At 46.6% G+C, this 20,685-nt stretch overlaps 1 protein-coding gene across 1 annotated transcript; it reads right to left on the bottom strand.

The window, feature by feature from the left end:
* Window positions 1-4,335: 4,335 nt before the first annotated feature.
* On the bottom strand, window positions 4,336-10,174 carry Tmem200c (transmembrane protein 200C). Its single transcript, NM_001251926.1, has 2 exons — window positions 9,898-10,174; window positions 4,336-7,122 (listed from the first exon to the last, which is right to left on the bottom strand). Exon 2 carries the CDS (start codon window positions 7,024-7,026, stop codon window positions 5,119-5,121), a length of 1,908 nt encoding a protein of 635 aa, NP_001238855.1. The 5' UTR covers window positions 7,027-7,122; window positions 9,898-10,174; the 3' UTR covers window positions 4,336-5,118.
* Window positions 10,175-20,685: the final 10,511 nt, after the last annotated feature.

Below are 20,685 nucleotides of genomic sequence, written 5' to 3'. Positions count from 1 at the left end.
TATATATATGTATATATGTATATATATGTATATATGTATATATATGTATATATGAGATGAAATCATTTCTAGAGATGCTCACCTAACTTTATCTTTTCTGCCTCTCCACAGGATTCCTTTCCTGGTTCCCATCAGAGCCTGGCTACTGGATGCTCCCTTGTTACTGGAACTTCCAGACCTCACTAGCACTTTGAATGAAGGGATCAGAAGCATAGCTATAGACAGGTACAAGCTTTGTGATGCTTCGAGTATCACAACATAAGATGCCTGATTGATAATGCAATGTATTGTCATAGCCTTGAAACTGTCAATGTTCTAATCGTCACAAAAGGCCACAGTGCAGTTGGCACCAGTGAAGGGGTCAGGATGGGCGTCTGCTTAACACTGAATAACAATGCATTTTCAGATGGTGGAAGCTTCGAAAGGCCTTTGGCTTTGGGGAAGCAACTAGATCCATGGGGTGGTAGTCAGTGATAATTCCTGGGGTGGCGCAAACCAGATGCTACATCACCAGGGTGGCAGGCATTGGTAACTCCTGAAATACTTCAGTCCTGGCTGGACTCAGTACTAGCCCTGTGCTTTCTGACATCATGATGGCCAGAAGGTACACAGTAGATATGAGTTTTCTCTGCTTTTTTTGGGGGGGGGGCTTTGGAGAATGGTAGGAAGCTGACTGAAGTTATATTGTCCAGTTTGTGGGGACTTGATCTTAAAAAGCATAATATCAATATCCATTTAAGATTAACTTCATTTTGAAGGTTAAAAACAAAACAAAACAAAACAAAAAACAAAGACAAGTTCCTCAGAGAGGAAAAGGGTCTCAGAACACATGCAGAGCTGTAAGTCATTAAGGAACTTAGCATAACTTCAAATTTTAATCCTTGAATTTAGCACCTACAAAAATATGAGTCTCCTTCCATACAAAACAAAGCCAATGACTATTGTTCTTACATTTTATTTGTTATGAATGAGGAAAATATCCACTGTATGCTATATTTATTCATACAAGGCCTTACTTATAAATTAGAGGGAAGTGATTTTTTTTAATATCTTGGCAAAATACCATGTAATTAGAACACAAGTTTATATACTGGCTTCGCATTGATATTGTAAGAGGGTTTTTGCCCTAAATCCTTCAGCTTGGAAAAAATTTTTTAAAAAAATCATCGTTTTGAGAAACCCACGGTGACTGAAAAATCAACAGAGGACATGTCTGTGTGGACCGAGCACTTGCTCTTGACCTTAGGTCTTCTGGTGGACAGGCTGTGACCTCAGAAGCTCACCGGGCTCTCGGATGTGCCCAGCTTCAGTAAATGCAGAGAACAAATGGCAGCCAAATGTAGTGATGAGTTTTGGGCACTCAGCCACCATTATATAACATCACGGTCCTGTGCTACAAGGAGTCACATCCTTCCTTACTCAAGACTTTGCTTCTGAAGATCTATTTTCTCTAATATACCTAAGTTATTAAGACTTCTCTATACAATAAATCTGTCTCTGTCCCTAACAACTGGGTAATAAATTTAGACTACTAATTACTTTTCTGAATTTTGCTTATATAACAGTGCTTAACATTTACTGAAAATTTTTGTGTGCCAAGAATTGTTCTAAGTCCTTTAAGTGTATTAGTTTATTTAGCCCTCCCCTGAATAATTAATCCTATGAGTCAAATGCTATTATTATTGCTATTCAACAGACTGAGAAACCCAGGCAGTGTTATGTAAGACCTGGAAGTCACACTTTGGGCCACTGTACTCTACTGATTACACATTGGATTTTTTAAACCTAAAATTATTCTGTGAATAAAAAAAGAAGCCCATATGAAATAAGTGTACGTAGCAGTTGATACTGTTGGAAATGAAGCTAAGGAAGCATTCACAACACTGCCCATGAGCCAAACCTGATATAATCACTTCCCAGGTAGATTAAGCCCTTTTGTCAGTACTTGATCCCTTTGAGGTAGGTCCCACTTTTATTCCTACTGCACAGAAAGGGAAAGTGAGAGGACAGAGGCAGAGTAGTCCAGTGATGATCCCTCACTCAGCACAGGACAGAAATTCAAAGGGAGAGGAAATAAACCCTGCTAGTCACTATAAACAGCACCTTAACTTCTGCTACTGCTGCTCTGCTCTGAACAAGCTGATGTGCTCTTTCTAAATCTCTAAAGCTGTCTGTGTTTATTACAAATAAAAGGTGGGGAATTCTATGGTCAGGAAAGCCCCTTCAAGTACTCTTACTGGTTGGGTCCAAGACCTATGAACACTTACATAAATTCATAGATAGGCCATTTGCAGCCCTAAAACACAAGCTTTAATTTTCTATCTGACTGGATTCCAGCATTTCTCTGCCCATCGCTATGAGGGGCCCTGCAGTGGCACCATAAGAAGCAAAGAAAGGAAAAAAAGATCGAAACATTCTCCAGAATTTCTAATAGCACCTGTCATTCGCCAGCAGGTCTAAATCTTTGTAGCCTCTCTCAACATTCCCAACTTTACAATTTACCAGCTCTACAGTGCTGGACAAGTACCCCGTCCTCTGTCTTCAGGCTGTTTCTCTATGGACAGGAAATAGAGCTGCCACGCAGGTTCATTGATCTAAATATGAAGCTGGTGGATAAAATCATGTCTCACAGTGAATAGTAGGAAAAACTAGCATTGCTGTGGTAGACTTGTTCTTCTGTAGTTGTTAAGGCTGAATCACCACAAGGCCTTCAGAGTAGCAATCGTATTGAGCTAGAATGGGTTGCTTAAGGATTTAACTTCAGGAGACCCCAATATGAAATTAACACGGGCCATTAGTGTTTACTTAACATGATCCAAATAATTAAGCCATCAGGATTAGTAACTGCAGTCAGTCAGTCATTTAGGCTGAATTTTCTAGTTTGCAAGGGAAAGTTTTATTCTGCACACCCCTCCTTAATTAACTTTATAATTATATTAAGTGTCATCATGTCATATTTTCTGAGGGCTGGAAACAGCGCTGAAGAATATGGGGCTGATTTTTAACTTTCAAGTCACATACTCTCTAATAGTAGCATGGAGATAAAATGTTGAGGGGTGGGGAGGGGAGGGTTGTATCTGTTTGTCCCTCATATTTGTTAGAAAATCACTTTGGCTTTATAGAAACATTCACTGAATTAACCCAGAGATTCAAGCTATTGGAGGAAGGTGTATAGTTTGAGAAAATATTAGGTCCGTTTAAATTTCATCACAGAGAGTTATGTGGAAGTTTGTGAGGCGTATCATTCTTTGCTAAGTTGTGCGAACAAATATAAGACTGTATCCTGCATAAACCCAATACCCTGAATTTAAGTTAAGCTCTTAGAGCTGAAGGGGATCACTGAGATTACATCATTCACCAGAGGCCCTAAAGGATTAAGAGATTTGTCTGTGGTTCTGCAGATAATGAATAACCACCCCAGATTGCAGAAGCCTGGGGTGGGGCCTGGGCTTCTGCCACAGCTGGCCTGGTGGAAGATACATTACAATGGTAGACATAATGAGGATAGCCCCTGTGTTAAATTGTATCTCTTCAGAAATCCTAAGGGAGGCTGTGCTCTAACCCTGGCTGGCTCTCCTTCCCTGCCAGGTGCAGTAGCTTCCCTTAGAGCTCTGTGAGCCTGGTTAACCTCACCTTACAGATCTGATGGCAGAAGTCTGTTTGTGTGCTGTTAACTGCTCCATGGCTATGAAATGCCGCAAGTTCCTTCTATCCCACATCCATATACCTTCTACAGCACGGAGTGAGGGGCCACACAAGCCCATCTGTCACTAGTTTTTCTTTGAAAAGCAGTGCCCTTGTCTTAGACCATGAATCTCAGGTCACACTCCAAAGAAGAGGGAACAAAACCGTGAATTGTTTTGTTTTCTGATCTTGAGAACTGGCCAACGGACAGATTGTGAACTATTTTGGAACTATTAGAACACGACTATGTCGTTTATGTCAGCCATAGATGCAGGACCGAGGACCTCAAATCAAAATCGAATAGAGAAACATTCATGGTTGGGAGGGGAGTTTGTAAGCCTGCCACCCCTGTAAATTAAACTTAGGGTTAACAACAAGTATAGTAGAAAAAAAATACTACTTATTCCAAGTTTCATCCTATGTACAAGAGAAATCCACAAGGGCCAGATGCTTGTTCCTGTCTTCAAGTTAAACAGATCCTGGAAATGTGTTGGCACACACACCCCTTTACTGATGACCCTCTGTCACTCTGGGAGAAGGTGACTACAGTCTTAACAGACCAATATTATATTTTGGATTTAGGAGAGAAATTGTTATGGGCTTCTTGTGCTCTAGAATCACCAGTTCTCAAGCAAAATGAGGCAATATTATGTTTAACCGTTTGGAAACTTTTTATTAAAAAAAGGACTTTAAATATTAATGTTATTTTTCCATACAAGTGTGATAATACTCAGGAACGCATGGTGTACTTGGTATTGTGAGCTTAAGAACATAACAATCCAGTGTGGTCGCTGGCGCCCTCCACTTTTCACATACCCTGGTAGCAAAATTCAAATATCCTTTTAAAAAATAGAATCCTCTGGACACCTGTAGAGCACAGTGGGGTGAGGCAAGGAAGCCCTCTTTCCCCGAATACTCATGCTTTGGGCTTTGACTCCACCTAGAAAGTTCAATTCTAAGCTCTGCAAGAGGGCGGAAGTCAGCTTGTCATCCATTTACAAGCAGCTATGGACGAAGTCAGCAGCAGAGTACAGGAGCGGGAAGTTGGGCGGGGGCGGGGCAAAGAAAAATAGGAATAAAGTACAGAGTTACTGTCAAAAATATATTATTTTGATCCTAAGAAAATTAAGAGAGTTTCCTCTAATGAACTATGTTGTGATCTTTTAATACATTTGGTTTTCATCGAACGTACAATCACCATCGGACATAAAAAGACGACTTTGCTTGTTTGTTTTTTTTTAAAAAAATTGCTTGAGTTATCTACAGGAATCTTGTGAACGTAATTCAAGGATAACATTCTGTAGCTCTTTGGATATTGAATGGTTTCCTCGGACTTGTCCACAGGGGAGTCGGGGTAGGGTGGGGACTTTTAATGCAGAGGTTCCAGTGGTACTCTACCCCCCACGCGTGTCTGCTTTCCCTGCCCCGCTCTCCCTAGTTGGAAGAGTTTTCCAATTCAGGGTCTTCTACTCCTGGGGTGTGAGACCTGGAAATCAGGAAGAGTTTCTCCTTGTTTGTAAACTGCCTCTGCCCAGTATGAAGCTCTACCCTAGTTGGCTCTGGACTGGGACCCTCAGGGGAGCTGTGCTCAGTACTGGGATCTGTGGCCGCCTCACAGTCTAGCCTTTTCCTGGCCACTACATCCACCACTGACTCCACAGAGGTGTCAGCCTCCCTCAGGGGGGTGTAGCCCTTATTGCTGCTGGACTGGTCATCCGACTGAGAACTATGGGAATCCCGCCGGACGCCGGGCGAGTCCTCAGGGCGCAGAGGGAGCGAGGGCGTGGCGACTGTACCAGGGGGGCCAGAGTCTAGGTCCGCTGCGAACCCGGAAGGTGGGGGCTCGGGCGACGGTGGCGCTCGGTACTCCGGGAGTCCACTGGTGCTGCGGCGCCGCCAGGCCGCGTACCTGCCGGTCCTGGGCAAGCGGCGGCCCTGCCCCCTGGCGGTGCATGCTGTCGTCCCGCCCTCTGGCTCCTCCGGCTCCCCGGACGCCCAGCGCGCGCCGCCCTCGGCTCCCCGGAGGTCCGTCAGGCTTAGGTCCAGTTCTCCCCTGGGGAGATCCCGGGAGCCGCGTTCCCCGGGAGGCCTGTGCCAGCTGCAGCTTGCGCCTTCCGAGTCCCTGTCTCTGTCCCGGTCCCCATGCAAGGGCAACAGGGCGAAGGCGCTCAGCGAGGAGCCCACGAGGGAGCTGGCGGTGCTCTGGCGCCCCCAACTACCGGTTGGGCTGCAGGGCGCCGGGCTGCTGCCGCCGCTGGCAGCCGCGGTGACAGTGGCAGTAGCCGCAGCCACCGCCGCAACTGTGGTCCGGCGACGGCCAGCCCCACTGGAGCGCTCGCGGTATATGCTATACACGGCCTCGGTCAGACTCGGGGGCTCCCGCGGACAGCGCGGAGATGAAGCCAAGTCCGGCGGCGACCCTGCCTCCCGAGTCCCACTGCCACCTCCGCCCAGTCCAGCGGGGTGGGGCCATGAGCCCCTGGCCAGCATTGCAGCAGCCCCGAAGGCGTCCGCAGAGCCGGCGCAGCTGCCTGGCTTCAGCTCCAGGCCTCGGGATTGCACGTAGTTAAGAAAGCCATTGAGCGGCGCTGCCCCGGGGGGAGCGGAACCCGGGGCAGCAGCAGAGGAGGAAGCTGCCGCCGCGGCGGCCGCAGCAGCAGCTGCTGCCAGATCTTTGGCGCGGAGGCTGTGCACGTCGATGACAGTGGAATAGAGGTCCCGCAGGTTGATGATCTTGGTCTTCTTGTCCCTGTTCTCATGGAGCACCGCGTTGGCGCAAATGAAGAGGAAGATGCCTATACCCATGATGAGGGGTCCAAAGACCTTTAGCTTGTCTGAGTGCAAGTAGCCTGAGAAGATTCGGAAGAAGAAGCCCACAGACGTGGAGGAGGAGGAAGAGGAAGAAGAAGAAGAGGAGGAGGTGGCAGCAGTTCTTGCAGGAGGCGAACTCCTGGGCCCGCCCACAGAACTGGAGTTGACACCCCCTGGGGTCCCAGAGTGGTTCTTGGCTGGGTTTTTGTTGCCACTGCTGCTGTTGCTGGCCGCCCCAGTGCGATGGATACTGCCCACAGGCAGGAACTGCTTGCTCCCACCTCTGTTGGCTGCGTTGGCTTTTGGCCAGTAGCCCACCACAGCCATGGCTATGCCCACCAACAACACTAGGATCCCGCAAAGGGCAATGAGCCCCGAAATGGAGCACAGCTTCAGCTTGCCTTTCACCACTACCACGTCGTTTTTACGCCTCTTCTTGGCTTTCCTCTTGCGCTTAGGGACTTGGCTAGGGGGCCGGAGAGGATCCTGCTTTCTCGCGGATATCCTCAGTAGGCCACCAGTGGCGATCATGGTGAACTGGTGGAATGGAAGGCCAGCCCGCAGGCTGCAGCTGAAGCTTGTGTGGGGGGAGCGCCAGCTGCCCACTAGCTGCTTGGTCACCTCCTCCTGCAGCGAAGCAGAGGAACACAGTCAGAGGGTGCGGGCTTGGTTTGCTGCAACAGCCCACGTGCCAGGATTGCCCCTGCCCCTGGATGGAACTCCAGGTGTGTCTCCACCCCCACCCCAAGGCCAAGATCTATGTACACAGACTGAAGACCGGTTTGCGTTATGGAGGGAAAAGGTGGTTTGAACCAGTTTGAGAAAAGCTTTCCCCTCTCCCCACCCAATCCCCCACAGGTCCCAAGAAGCTCTCCATTAGAAAGCTTCCCAAGTGGCAGCCAGTGGAAGTCCTGACATACTTGCAAATACTGTGGCTATGGGGATTCAAAAGTAATGTTTGAGGACCTTCTTGGTCTGAGCCTTCCCCACAACCTACCCCTGCCTCTCACTGCAATGGAAAAGTTTCCTAATGGAGGGGCCTCTCATGTGCCAGGCCAGGGAATTTGCCCAAGTGGGGCCCAGAGTCACCAAACATTTCTGAAAGTTACTACTGTATAAAAAGAAAGGAATTCATCTCCCAGAATGAGAGCAAAACGCCACACACGGGCATGATGGCTGACTTCAGATGACTGATACCGTTCATTGCCCAGAAAGTCTAAGAGGTATTACTTCAATACCAACAACAAATCCATAAAGTTGCTTCTAGTCTACTCTAGTCCCGGAGCACTAGGCAAGCAGAACCCTCTCCCTGTCCCCTCATCTCCACTTTGCAACATCTGGACAGCTTCTTGGTATGGAATATTTCCTTTTAGGTAACTGTTATGTAACCCAGCTTTTCCTTCTGGCTTTCTCTCCTCCCCTGGAGGAACTCCCTTTAAAGGTTTCTTGTGCTAGATTTCATCAGGGGAGATGAGAAGTCCTCTGGAATCTCCCCAAGAAATACCTTTCTCTTGTGTGGGAAAAAAATGACAATATTAGAAAACTCTGCCAAGATGGCTTTCTGACCCTTTATTAATGTACCAACAGTATTCTATAGACCCCAAGTGTTCAAATGACTAGGCAATTACCTAGGTAAAGCAGCCTACATAATGATGATTTATAGAAAGGCATTTCCACAAATAAAAGCTGTTCTCTCTATCCTTTCTCAGGAGGTTGTGGGGGTGGGGGAGGTGAGGGAGAGGAGGCAGCAACAGTGGCCTAGCTCTGGGGAACTCTTTGGGTTGTTGATTATATAGTCTAAGTAGGAATGAGAACTGATGCTTGCTTGTCGTTATCTATCAAATGTTAAAATTCCAGTCCTGCTGGGTCCTCACAGTGCATTTTTCCACATTCCCTCCTTTAACAGAGAAACTAAAGATTAAGGCCATTATGTTGCTCTTAAAGATACAGATGGCCATCACAGGCCTTTGGAGATATCTATCTATCTATCTATCTATCTATCTATCTATCTATCTATCTATCTATCTATCCCTTTCAAGACAGTCCACGTAGTAGAGTAAATTATCCTTTGAAAATGTAAGTTATTTGGGTAGAATTTCACCTTTAATGGGTGCTCGAGTGAAGAGCTATGCCCCTTGATTCCTTCGGTATATCAACCTGGGCATGATCTTTTCTCCACATGGGCAAGCAAATGGCAGACGGGTTTTTGTATTGTCTGCACATCGGTATCTCTTTGGAACTTGGTTGGAATTCAGTAAAGAAATCCTAAGTGTTGAAGGGAGGAGTCCGTGGAGAGAGCACATCTGTAAACTCTTAAAATCTGGTTTTTAAAAGGTCCTCTTACCGAACACACACGGGAGACTGTCCCCCATGTTTGTACTTATTGCGTGGTTGGAACATAAACACTGCTGCTTTAGTTGAACTGAGGGCTCCAGTGTCTTTAATAATCTTAAAGTCTGGATTGCTTTCAAGAGACTTTAAGGTCTAGGCATTTTAGAAACAAAGCCAGCTTCAGTAGTCAGGCTGGCTCTCTGAAGAGAGAAGGGAAGCCGTTTTCTGTTGGGTGTTTGTTGATCAGATGCCCCCAGGAGCTGAATGTCTTGGAGGAGGATTCCTCCTCTGCAAGCTAGCTTTACATCCAGCAGATTATAAGGAAAGTTGGAGTAGATTTCAACAATGGTTTACAGAAGCTATTTAAAATTAGTTTAATAGCTAGTAATTATTCCCTAGTTTATTATTCTTCTATGTCTCTTGAAAGATGAACTCCTTTGCAGCATATTGCGATCTGACACAGAATACCGACAAAGGTCAGGTGACACAGAAAAGCCCCCTTTGAGGCTTTCCTTAGACCTAAGGAAGGAAAACAAACTTAGCAGTGGGTCTCGCCTGCCTTCGCAACTGGCTGCCTGGCGCGAGTCCTGCCTTGGTTAAGGAATGGAGGATGGGGAAATCAAATGAGGGATGTCTAAAAATACAACTGCTTCCAAGAGAGAGATTCAAGTTCTCCGCTCATGATGGATAGAGCCTGCCATCAGAGACTTAGGGCCCCAGGTTGTGAGCGATACTGTGCCCTGCACCCAACCCAGGTCCTCGACCCCCGGCCCCTGGCCCGCAGGGCCGCGAGTCTCTTGCCCTTGCTTTGGTCTAGTCACATGAGTGCAGCAGCTGCGAGTCCGCCTCTGGAGGGAGGACTGGCTGGAGAGAAGTGAAGGCAATCCCCAACTCGCCTTTTCTGGGCAGCGCAGACCTGGTAGCACGCCCAGGAGAACACCTGGCTCGAAACACCCGCCAAGGGGCCTGGGCTCAGGGACAGGAGGGCTAGCGAAGGGCGCTCGGAGGCCGGGGATTGACAGAAATGCTCAAAATGGAGGCACTCTAAGCAAACAATAATCGCTCACTTACCCAGGGAGACCGGGGCAGCTCGGGAGACACAAAGAACCATGGAGAAACTTTTCAGCCCGAGCCGACGGCGGAGCGCAGGGACAGCGCCCCGGAGCCCCGGGCGCGAGAACGGCTGGACAGTCCGGCGGGGACAAACCTGCGCCAGGGGCTCGCAGTCCCCTCGGGCTTGGTGGCGGGAGCCATTTCCAAGAGTTCCCAAGAAGTGTCAGGTCCTCTGCTACCCGCGCGCTGCCTGGAGCCCTTCTTCCCTCGGGCGCACCTCCTCGTCTGCCACGGTCCCCTCCTGCCGCGCTCACTGCCGACCCTGCGGCCGCGCGCTCCCCGGCCCTGCGCCTCTTTTGTGTGGCTGCGGCGCGCCGGGCTCCGCCGGGTGGAGTTGAGCCCGCGGCGGCTGCTCCGGGCGGCCGGACTGGCGGCTGTTGCTAAGAGACCGGAGCCATGACACAGGGAAATTGCGGCAGGATGGCAGTCGGTACCCGGCCGGGCTTGGTTCTCAGGGGGGCACCCGCCCCCCGCCCCGCCCCCTCCACCCCAATCCCTCCCCCGCCTCTCCAGCCTGTCGCCCGTCCCTTCGGAAGCGACTTGTCCCTCTTCCCGGGAGGGGCACCAGGGTAGATGACACCTGCAACCGCGTGCTTGAGCCAGGTCGGGGCGCGATCGTGTAAAGGCAGGGTTTTGGACGCCGCTGAACCGCCTTCAGCCTCAGCTGACAGCTTGGTTCTTTTTTTCCCAACTACCTGTCTGAGCACCAAGCACAAGAAGATCCAAAGAAAAGCCAGCCCCTCCCAGGGAGTCCCCCATCAGGATCTGAGTGATGCTGTCCCTGGAGCCAGGGAGTAGTCTTCAGGTCTCTGTTCCCTCCGGCCCCCTCCTCTCTGCTTTCTTTCTTTCTTTCTTTCTTTCTTTCTTTCTTTCTTTCTTTCTTTCTTTCTTTCTTTTTTTACAGTGCACATAGCCTCGCCCCCTGCCCCACCTACACTTGAGTGTTTGCAGCGTGGATGCCCCCAGTGAACCTAGCCAGGGCGGGGTCAGAGCCGGCCCACAAAGCTGGGCGCTCTCACCACTCACTACCGGACTCACAGAAACCTCTGTCAGATGCTATCACACTTGAGAAGAACTGGGCTGTGTAACCAGCCTTAAGGGACCTCAGCGGCTCTCTGGGACATGGGCCTCTGAGTCTCATCTGAGGTTAGGATGGGCTGGAAGATGCTCCCTTAGGCAGATCAGGGTTAGCTTCAAAGAGAAGTGGGGGGAGGGTAGGGAGGTTGTTCAAACTCCCTATGTCATTTGAAAAGCAGAAAAGAACACACACACACACACACACACACACACACACACACACACACACACGAGAGAGAGAGAGAGAGAGAGAGAGAGAGAGAGAGAGAGAGAGAGAGAGAGAGATCCTATTTCCTATCTTCATATCTTCGTTCTCTATTAAGCACATAGTAGAATGACAGGAAAAGAATTTTCAAATGGAATTTCCCCACCGAGTGTTGAGAAAGTTAGACAGATTTCAATTAGTTATTAAAATGACATGGCCAGGATTCAGGCAGAGAGGAGCAGAAAGGCGATAAAATCAAGGCTGTCTAAAATTTGGCATCCAGGCAAGGGTATTCTAGTGGTGATTGTGGTGGGTGCATCAGGATAACTCTGGTACCCACAGATGTAGCCACGTGGTTTTTCTAAAGGCACACCGTATCTTGAGCATACACTGCACAGAAGAACCATAAAGAAACCAACCACACAGGGTCAATGATAATTAATGAGGTGGGGTTAGAGCTGGTTGGGAGATGGGAGGGAATGGAGGGGATATGAATCCTAAAGGTGGCCATCACCTGTGTATTTGAAAGGTGACCTCTGACATCTTTTTCAAGACACACAGATCCCAGCTATGATTAGAGTTTCTACCTGAACCCCTTCTGTGTATTTTATCTTAGCGTCAAATGTTAGAAAACAAAAGACGGCGGCAGAGGAAACGGTTCCTGCCCCAGGATGGAATGTCTCCTTTTACGGAAATCAATTGCAAGTAACCCAACTCCGTCAGTGGTTTGTTAAAGCCCCTTTGGCTCAGAGTCCCTCCATTTCTTGGATCCCTGATAATGATCTGGTGTTCTGTACAAAGACTGGATCCGAAGCCCCATTTCATTACAGAGCTGTCTGCCAAGGGACAGAATGGCAAATTCTACTCTCTGTCCTGCAGGGCTACACACACACACACACACACACACACACACACACACACACACACACACACACATACACACACACACAGGAATACTATTAAAGAACTACATTAAGATTTTTGGGCAGATTAAACCATTAATAGTTTCACTTTGCACATAAATTATAGCCACCAGGTGAACATTCAAAAACCCATTCATGGGTTAGGAGAAGAGGAATCTTTATCTAGGCAAACTAGTCATACACAGGAGCTGTGGGATGCAGCTAGATGCTTCTCACACTGATGGCTGTAATATTTATGGTTTGTTGCTCAAAGTCTTCCTTCCAAACTGGGCTCCTTGGGTGCTTTGAACTGCCTTCTGTAACAATAATTTTCTTTGTTTCCAGCTCAGGATTTCAGAGGAAATCAAGCACCCATCTGTTTTCAGTAGAGTTTTTTTTTTTTAATTACCTCTGCAATACATTATCACTCAAGATTTTCAGGGCCTTTCTAGCCATATTTCTGTGAAACAATTACAAAGTTCCTAATTCTGTGGAAATCAAGCCACATCCCAGTTCCAATTTCACTGGCCACTAATGTCTGAGGTTCAGGATACTGGTTTTGCTACAGTTGACTGAGGGTCCAGCATAATGTAATTGGTTGGTGTCTCAGGACCTAAAATGGTCAGCACTATGCTTTGAGCGTGTGACAATCTTGAGAAATTAGGTACAGAGGGAAGAGGTTAGCTGAGTACAGTTGCTAAGCTCTGACCGCATAACTTGCCACTTACTCTTTTGAAAGGTCTTTATCTCTAGAGATGCAATCTTTGCTCCTCTGCTGACTCTTACAATCTCCCATTCCATCTCCCACAACGTTCCCTGAGTACAGGAGTTGTGCTGTAGATGTTGCTGTTGGGGCCGGGACCATGAGACCATTTATCTCTGCAAAGCACAGCCTAGGCAAAGCACAGCCAACTAAGAAATGCTAACTGAGAAGAATCAGTCTTCCCAGTGAAAAGCTCCCCAGTTGGTTATCTAATACCTAGTGGTCGGCCCCTAAACGTAGACATGCAGGTAACATAGAGGTTGAGAAGGTTGTATTTCTGTAGTTAGGGGGGAGGGGGGAGAAAAAGAATATACATCACCAATGGAAATAAAGAGAAGGTGAATTTGAGAGAGAGAGAGAGAGAGCAGGGGTAAATGAGATAAATGGGTTGGAGGGAGGAAACAGAAGAGGGAATATGTAATTATGTTTTAACTTCAAAAAAGGCCTTATGTAATACAGTCACCTACTCATTGTATGGTCATTTGATCTGACTGGGTCTGGCTGGCTGTCCTGTGCATCTGGACTTCTCCATGTGGGGTTAGCCTTACACTCTGCACACATTCAGGCCTCCTTTGTTAGCAGATGTCTGATCACAGAAGATAGCCTACTCAAGCCAGAGGTTGGCAGCTCCCAGCTCCGTGAAGCCCTCATTCTCCCAGAGTGTTCCTATTATGGAAAGTGTATGGGCTCTGAAACCAGCCTCTTCCTCTAAACCACTACTGAATTTAAGTGACTAAATAACTTAATCTTGCCTCCCTCAGCTTTCCCATCCACAACGGGGATAAGGATTCTAATTCTTGCCTCATAACATGACTGTGATGAGGTTTAATAAGTTTCCTTGGTTATACGTCCATGCTTAGCATGTTGTAAACACTGATTAAACTTAGCTAAGTCTACATTGGTTTTAACATCTCCAATCTCGACTCCCTCACACTCAGTACCATCCACACTTACCAGGATCTATGTGGGACTCACTGAGACTAAACCATTCCCGTCTCCTTGACCTATGTGCAGAAATTCTCCAGGAATCCATTATGCAGGGTGGAAACACTCTGTATTATTGATTCCTTCATTCTATGATTAACTTGGGCACTTTAATTTCGGTTTACTCAAGTCCAGATTTCAAACCCATAGAATTCTCAAGTCAAATTATAAATCTGTAGGAGCCAAAGGAACATTTTGCCAGTCGTGGGGTTGGGGGTGTCATAGACTCTCAAGCCTGCAGACGGTATAATATCAGGAAATAAAGACTCATCACCCTGGCTAGAGAAAACAAAGCATCATTTCTCTTCCTTGTTTCTTCTCTGTCCTCTCATGCTCTGACAACAGGAAACAAGACAGAACCACATGGCAAAGTGAACCGACACCTGGGCACACAGCTGGAGGCAGCAGGGTTCACAACAAAATGAACACACACTGTCCAGAATACACATCTCCTAAATAACTTGTTTCTGGAACCCAAGTATAGGTGGGCACCTTGCAATTTACCTTCAAGACAATCTCGACTTATTTTTCATTGAGATTTGTGATGACTAGATCAGAAAAAGAGCCCAAGAAAACAGAAAACACTAAGTGCAATGCTGAATTAGTGTCCATTTGATTTCCCTGAGAACAGAAGAGACAATGAAGAGAACATACTGTAGAACCCCAGGATAGCATTTCTACAGCTGGGCTTTGCTGAGCCCTGGGGTTTCCTGGAGTTAGCACTGATGGTGTTGTGTTCTAGCATTTCCCTGAAGAACACTGCTGTGTGATCCGGGGACTTGCTTGCCTCAGCTTTCAACTCCCCAGAGTCCTGCAAGCAAAACTCTCAAGCGATAACTCTCAAGACCTCAGTTTTGAAACCAAAGTAAACCTCATGCTGGTGTTAAGGTCACAGCCAAGGGCACTTCTTGTGTTTCTGAGAGCTAAGCAAAGAGTTGAAACCCAGACCAGGACTGAGGGGAGGAACAGGGCAAAGTCTAAAGTACAGCCCTCAGCACACACACAGGAGGGCTCCCACCTTGACCCCTGAAGATGGCAGGTGTCAGTGACCACCTTTACCTGGTCTCCGACCTGGTTCACTTGTATCATTGGAGCCATAAAAATCTGCTAGGGGTTGTTTTCTCTAACAAGTAGGCTCATTTTTGTTCATGTAGTTTTCCTCAAATTGCCCGAATTCTCTACCATTTTCTATGAACACCATCAAAGCTAGATTCGGTGCCTTTCACAGTAATTGAGACTTGAAATGGGAGCTAGAGTGCTCTGGCAGGCCTGAAAGCAGATCAAAGCTGAGCTCAGTGAGAGCTCTGCAGTAAGAGCTTCCTCAGTGAAGCCGTCAGGAAGAGACCCACAGTCGGAGTTGGCCTGTCTCCCCAAAGTGTGTCTTAATGTCCACCTTGATGTTCATACTATTTTGCATAATTCATAGCAGATGAGCAGATTGATAGCTCATCCTTCTTGGAGCCGCTCGTGACTCATAGACTCACCACGTCCAGCCTTAGAACATTAATTGTGATGTGAGCGATTGTGGGTACACAGCAGGAAACAGAAGACACAGACAAAGGATTTCAGAAGGGCCAACAGATTCCCAGGCTGCTGGTTGGGTGGCAGGTCTTCGATTCATCCAGTGAGGACTTTGGTAGCTCCTGTGGTTTCTCCATGACCACTGTGACTCCTATGTCGTTCACATGAGAAATATTTGTTGGGCACCCACTGTATTCTAATCATCATGGCAGGGGCAGAGCACAAAGAGCACAGCAAACAAGACCCTCCGCAGGTGAGCAAAGGAAGGGGAGGATTCTGAATCCCGATCAGTCTTATGAACCAATTAGAAGAGCTTTGGGAGAGGTCAGAGTGGTCAGTAGGAGAAAATAAGTTAGACTGAACACTCGCAGAAAGCTTTCTTAAGGACATATATTTTGAGAATTGGAGGATGAAAATTAGACATTTGAAAAAGATCCTGGACAAGAAAATAATTAGAGGGCATGGTCCTATTAGCATATAATTAAGGTCTATCAAGATAATTAATAACCCACTCGAGGGGAAAAGGGATAACTCTATAACTGACGTTGGACTTCAGACAAACTGTAGATCACTGAGGAAGTCTCAGTGGCTGCCTGTTAGTGGTGGATCTGATGGTGACCATTGTCCACAGACAGTTCTGCCTGAGTGGTACCACACAGGTTACCGTGCATGCAGTGGAGAGCTAGACGCAGAAAGCCTCCTTCATTTGCCTTCCAGTTCTAAGCAAATCCCAGGCAGCCCTCAGGGGCTCCCTTATCTACACTGTCCCCTGTGCCTCCGACTCCTGGCATAATTGTTCTTTGAGCTTTAGGGTTCCTCATATCACACAGCATGGTCAAGAGGGAGCTATCATGTGACACCTGCCATTTAGGAATCTAAGGGATGGGTCTCTAGAGCCCTCACCATGCGTTAGAACCATTACTGGCTGCTCCTGAACATGGGATCATTGAGTCTTAATGTTTAGAGCTCACCGTCATGGAGCTCTAAACATGAATAATAATGATAATGATAATGATAATAATAATAATATATAATATAATACTATTATGTGTACCATAAGTACCAACTACTTGTTTGTATGAATGTCTTCCAGATGACCTCATGGTGGCTCCTGCTATAGCTTGGAGTCAGTGTTATTAAAAAAAAAAAAGGCTTCCCCCCTCATAGATTGTAATCAGAAGATATCTACATAAAAACAAACAAACAAACAAACAAACAAACAAACAAAACCAGTAGAGAAGTAGCCATAGAGTGCTTTTACCCAGTGGGCCTCATCTGATATTAGAACCATAAAGGATAGTAAAGTGTATGCGTTCACTGTAACACTAGTATTTATGGATTTTTTTCCCCTGAAAGGGAAAAATCACAGCATTTTCCTATTAAGTTTGCTTTCAAGTATAAAACCTTAGCGACAACAGTCTGATCTGGCTTCCCTTTAACTGAAGCATCACTATGTAGGAGGAGCGCTGCACATATTTCTTACTGGAACATGGACGCCAACATCACTTCTTGACGAGCAAAGTAATTACACAGCTTCCTATGGTGGCGAGACATTGGCCTTCTAGGCTGGAAAATGATATTCAGAAAACTGGAGAGATATTTTAAGATACGTCTGATGGTTAGAACTTCCAAAACTCTTTACAAAGAGGACCTGGGTTTGCCTATGGCAGAGGGAGATCAGGAGAGGAGAGGGGAGAGGAAGGAAGAGACGGAGAGGAGGGCTGAGAACATATGTACATTACAAAGAGTTTAACACATTTGCCTGACCCAGTGTCTCTGTCTCAGATTTCTCTCAGATTCCTCCCAATCACGCACAGTGTCTGACTTTGATGACATTAATATTAATGCAGCCAGAGTAAAATGATAAATTCTGGAAATTTGATACCAGTTCTGGAAATGTGACACCAATCAGTGTTATGGCTTCAGTTTTTGCTGTGTTTGGTCAGGGAAATTACAGTTTTTCCTATTTAAATACGGCACGTGACCCAGTGTGCAGGGGAGAGGAATTAAGAAAGATCTTAAGTTACAGAGGTTACTGCAAAAAAGATTTCTCATCAGAACTGGTGTCTGTTTAAAGGCTTGTTCTAGAAGAATGAAAACTGGGATGACACAGAACTCCATCTTTTCAGCAATGAAGGACTGGAAGGAAGAGCCCTGCAGAGTGTCACAGCTGAACTGTGAGGACCACCAGTCAGCTTGAAGTCAAGACACTGTGCTCCTCAGCTTGGAGGACGTCCCAGGACTCCAAGCCTCCGTTGTCAGTGCTGGCTCCTTGACTTTCTGTCCCCATCTCTACTGGTCTGTGGGGACACTGGGGTTGCCGTGGTTTGTATATGCTTGGCCCAGGGAGTGGCACTATTACGAGGTTTGGCCTTGTTGGAGTGGGTGTGTCACTGTGGGCATGGGCTTTAATACCCTTGTCCTAGCTGCCTGGAAGCCAGTCTTCCCCTAGCAGCCTTCAGATGAAGATGTAGAACTCTCAGCTCCTCCTGCACCATGCCTGCCTGGATGATAATGGACTGAACCTCTGAACCTGTGAGCCAGCCCCAATGAAATGTTGACATTATAAGAGTTGCCTTTGTCATGATGTTTCTTCACAGCAATAAAACCCTAACAGGGGTTTTACCTAAGACAGGGATGTTAGGTACATGTGCCTCTAAGGGAAGTAGGTGGCTTTATCCTGGCTGATCTTTTCACCCCACTGGAGAGATGGAGACTTGGAAATGTTCCGTGAGTTTAAAGGATAGAGTAAGTTGGGTCAGACTGGATAATTTCATTCTCGCTTTGTTCCTGAAGAAAAATCCACCCAAGGGCATGCTTGTTGATTGACTCTTTTGAACTCTATACATATTAATGCACTATTTAAATAAACGCATGATATTTAATAGTTGGCATTGAATGATGTGGGAAGATCTCTTCCAAAGGTTCACCCCTGTCTTCCGAGCCTTCGTATTCTTATAGGTGTGGGAACTGCAGGAATTAAGCACAGATCATTTGTGCAATGTTCCTTGGACCACCTCTTCTACTTCTCAGAAACATGGATTTATACAAGACATAGTAAAAAGTTTTCACAATGTCCTCAAGCACTGAGAAGCTATCGGGTGTGGGTTTGGTCTGTTCTGGGACTTTCCATCACTTGGAATAGAGATCACTGAAATTTCTCTGCAGGTGACATGTTTCACAGCGTATGATTTATTCTTGTGTGGTTTTGTGTTGAGTCAGTTGTAGCTTGGCTAAGCGTTTCTCAAAGGTCCCTGTGAGAAAGTCTTCTTTGTCGTTCTGGGGAACTGCTGGGAGATGGTTGGATTTTTAAGAAGAGGAGCATAGTTAGGGATCTTCCAACCTAGAGAGAAGGAAGGACCCAGTACCCAGTCCCTTCCTGTTCTTCTTTCCTGCATCTGACCATGAGCTCACCAAATGATTCCCCAAAACATGCCACCACAGGCCAAGAGCAATGACACCTCTCAAACATGGACTGAAACCTCTCAGACGGCGAGCCCAGGCAAACCCTTATCAACTTCATTAACTCTTAAAAATCTTTAAAGGTTATGTCAGGTGTCTTAGTTAAGGGTTTTGCTGCTGTAAACAGACACCATGACCAAGGCAAGTCTTATAACAGACAACATTTAGTCAGGGTTGGCTTACAGGTTCAGAGGTTCAGTCTAGTGTCTTAAAGGAGGGAACATGGCAGCATCTAGGCAGGTATGGTGCAGGCAGAGTTGAGAGTTCTATATCTACATCTGAAGGCTGCTAGGGGAAGACTGGCTTCCAGGCAGCTAGCATGAGGGTCTTAAGTCCACACTCACAGTGACACACCTACACTTCACCAGCAAAGCTATACCTAATAGTGCCACTTCCTGGGCCAAGCAAAGACGATCCATCATATCAAGTATTTATCTTAGTGACAAAAAGCTGAGATAATCACAAATCAGTGAGTGGTCACACAGAGAAAGGCAAGGACCCCTGGATTATATAACAGTTCCTTAAGGAAGAGAATGTTATGACGATGAATTATTGTCTACATCCCCCTACAAATCAGAAAAGAACACAATCTTTCTATCTGAGCCATGGGACGCTTTGACCTAGTTATAAAACACCAACAATTTTTCAAGAATATAATTTTAAAAACACAGTCTAAGCTATTAGGGGTAAGGTTAAGCGGGTGGGTGTCTATGTCGTTGGTCATCGTTTTGCTTTGCCCTCTTCACTTCCACCTTTAGTGGTCTTGTGGCAGCTCCCTCTGCTTCCGTCTACTCTGACATCCTGGTCTTCTTAAGCCTTGCTGCTTTTCAGGTTTCTTTAGATCATTAACTCACTTGTCCCTCCAGACAATACCCCAGAGGTGTTTGTCGGCATTTTCTCCAGCTGGAAGGCCCTTTCCTGCCCCCAGCACATTTTCTGCATTCAAACCAATCCTTTGCCACCATTTCCAGGCCTTACGTGCATCTGCAGTATCTCCTTCTGTTGCCACACATCAGATTACTGTTTACTCCCTTCTGCTGATCATTAGCGAGCACGAAGACTCTCAGGATCACCTGGGGAATTCCTCTCTTGATTATTTACATTTAAGATCTTGCTAGCCACAGAGGGACAAGCACCTGGGGGCCTGCACTGTTTTAAAATAGAGAAAAGGCTAGGGGCTCAAACCTCTTTGAATCTACTTGGAGATACAAAGTATCCCACAGATTTCGTTTTCCTGAGCCAGGTAACACACTCACATTGAATTCAGAAACGTTCATGGCGTTTCTGTGTTCATTTCTTAGCCTTTCTAGTTTTTCATCCATCTTAACATGTTGTTGCAGAATCTTCAAAGGACAAGGAGTGTAGTACATGCAAAGTCATAGACTCAATCTCTAACATTATAAGGTAAGGAATAAAAGAATTTTGTAGGATTTCAAGTCTCCTCCTACCTGCAGCCTGTAGTCTGGAGGAGTCTAGGTGTCCTGTATCTCTGGAAGGAAGCTGTTCTTCCTGTGTTTCAGGTTACAAACCATACACAGCCCCAGCTCTCCTTCTCTTCTGGTCCATGCAAGCTCTCTGCTTTCCTCCCCCTCTGAGAATCCTTCTTTGAAAGGAAGGTCCAGAATCACATGCTTCTTCTTGGGTATGACTTTCTCGCTGGGGCCAAACAAATGCAGCCACGGTTTTTAGGGTTTTGCTCTCAGTCTCAGAGGACACAAACATTCACAATGTAAATTCAGCAGCTGAGAAATTTGCAAGGATTAGAGACTGAACACATTGTAACTGGAAGTCTTATGGCACTACTGAATCTTGCTGATTTCTGAGAGGAGGCT

The sequence above is a fragment of the Rattus norvegicus genome, chromosome 9, assembly GCF_036323735.1.
Source record: "Rattus norvegicus strain BN/NHsdMcwi chromosome 9, GRCr8, whole genome shotgun sequence".
In the NCBI taxonomy this organism is placed as follows: Eukaryota; Metazoa; Chordata; class Mammalia; order Rodentia; family Muridae; genus Rattus; species Rattus norvegicus.
The sequence above is the reverse complement of the archived record's forward strand: the minus strand, read 5'-3'. Positions and strand labels throughout refer to the sequence as shown.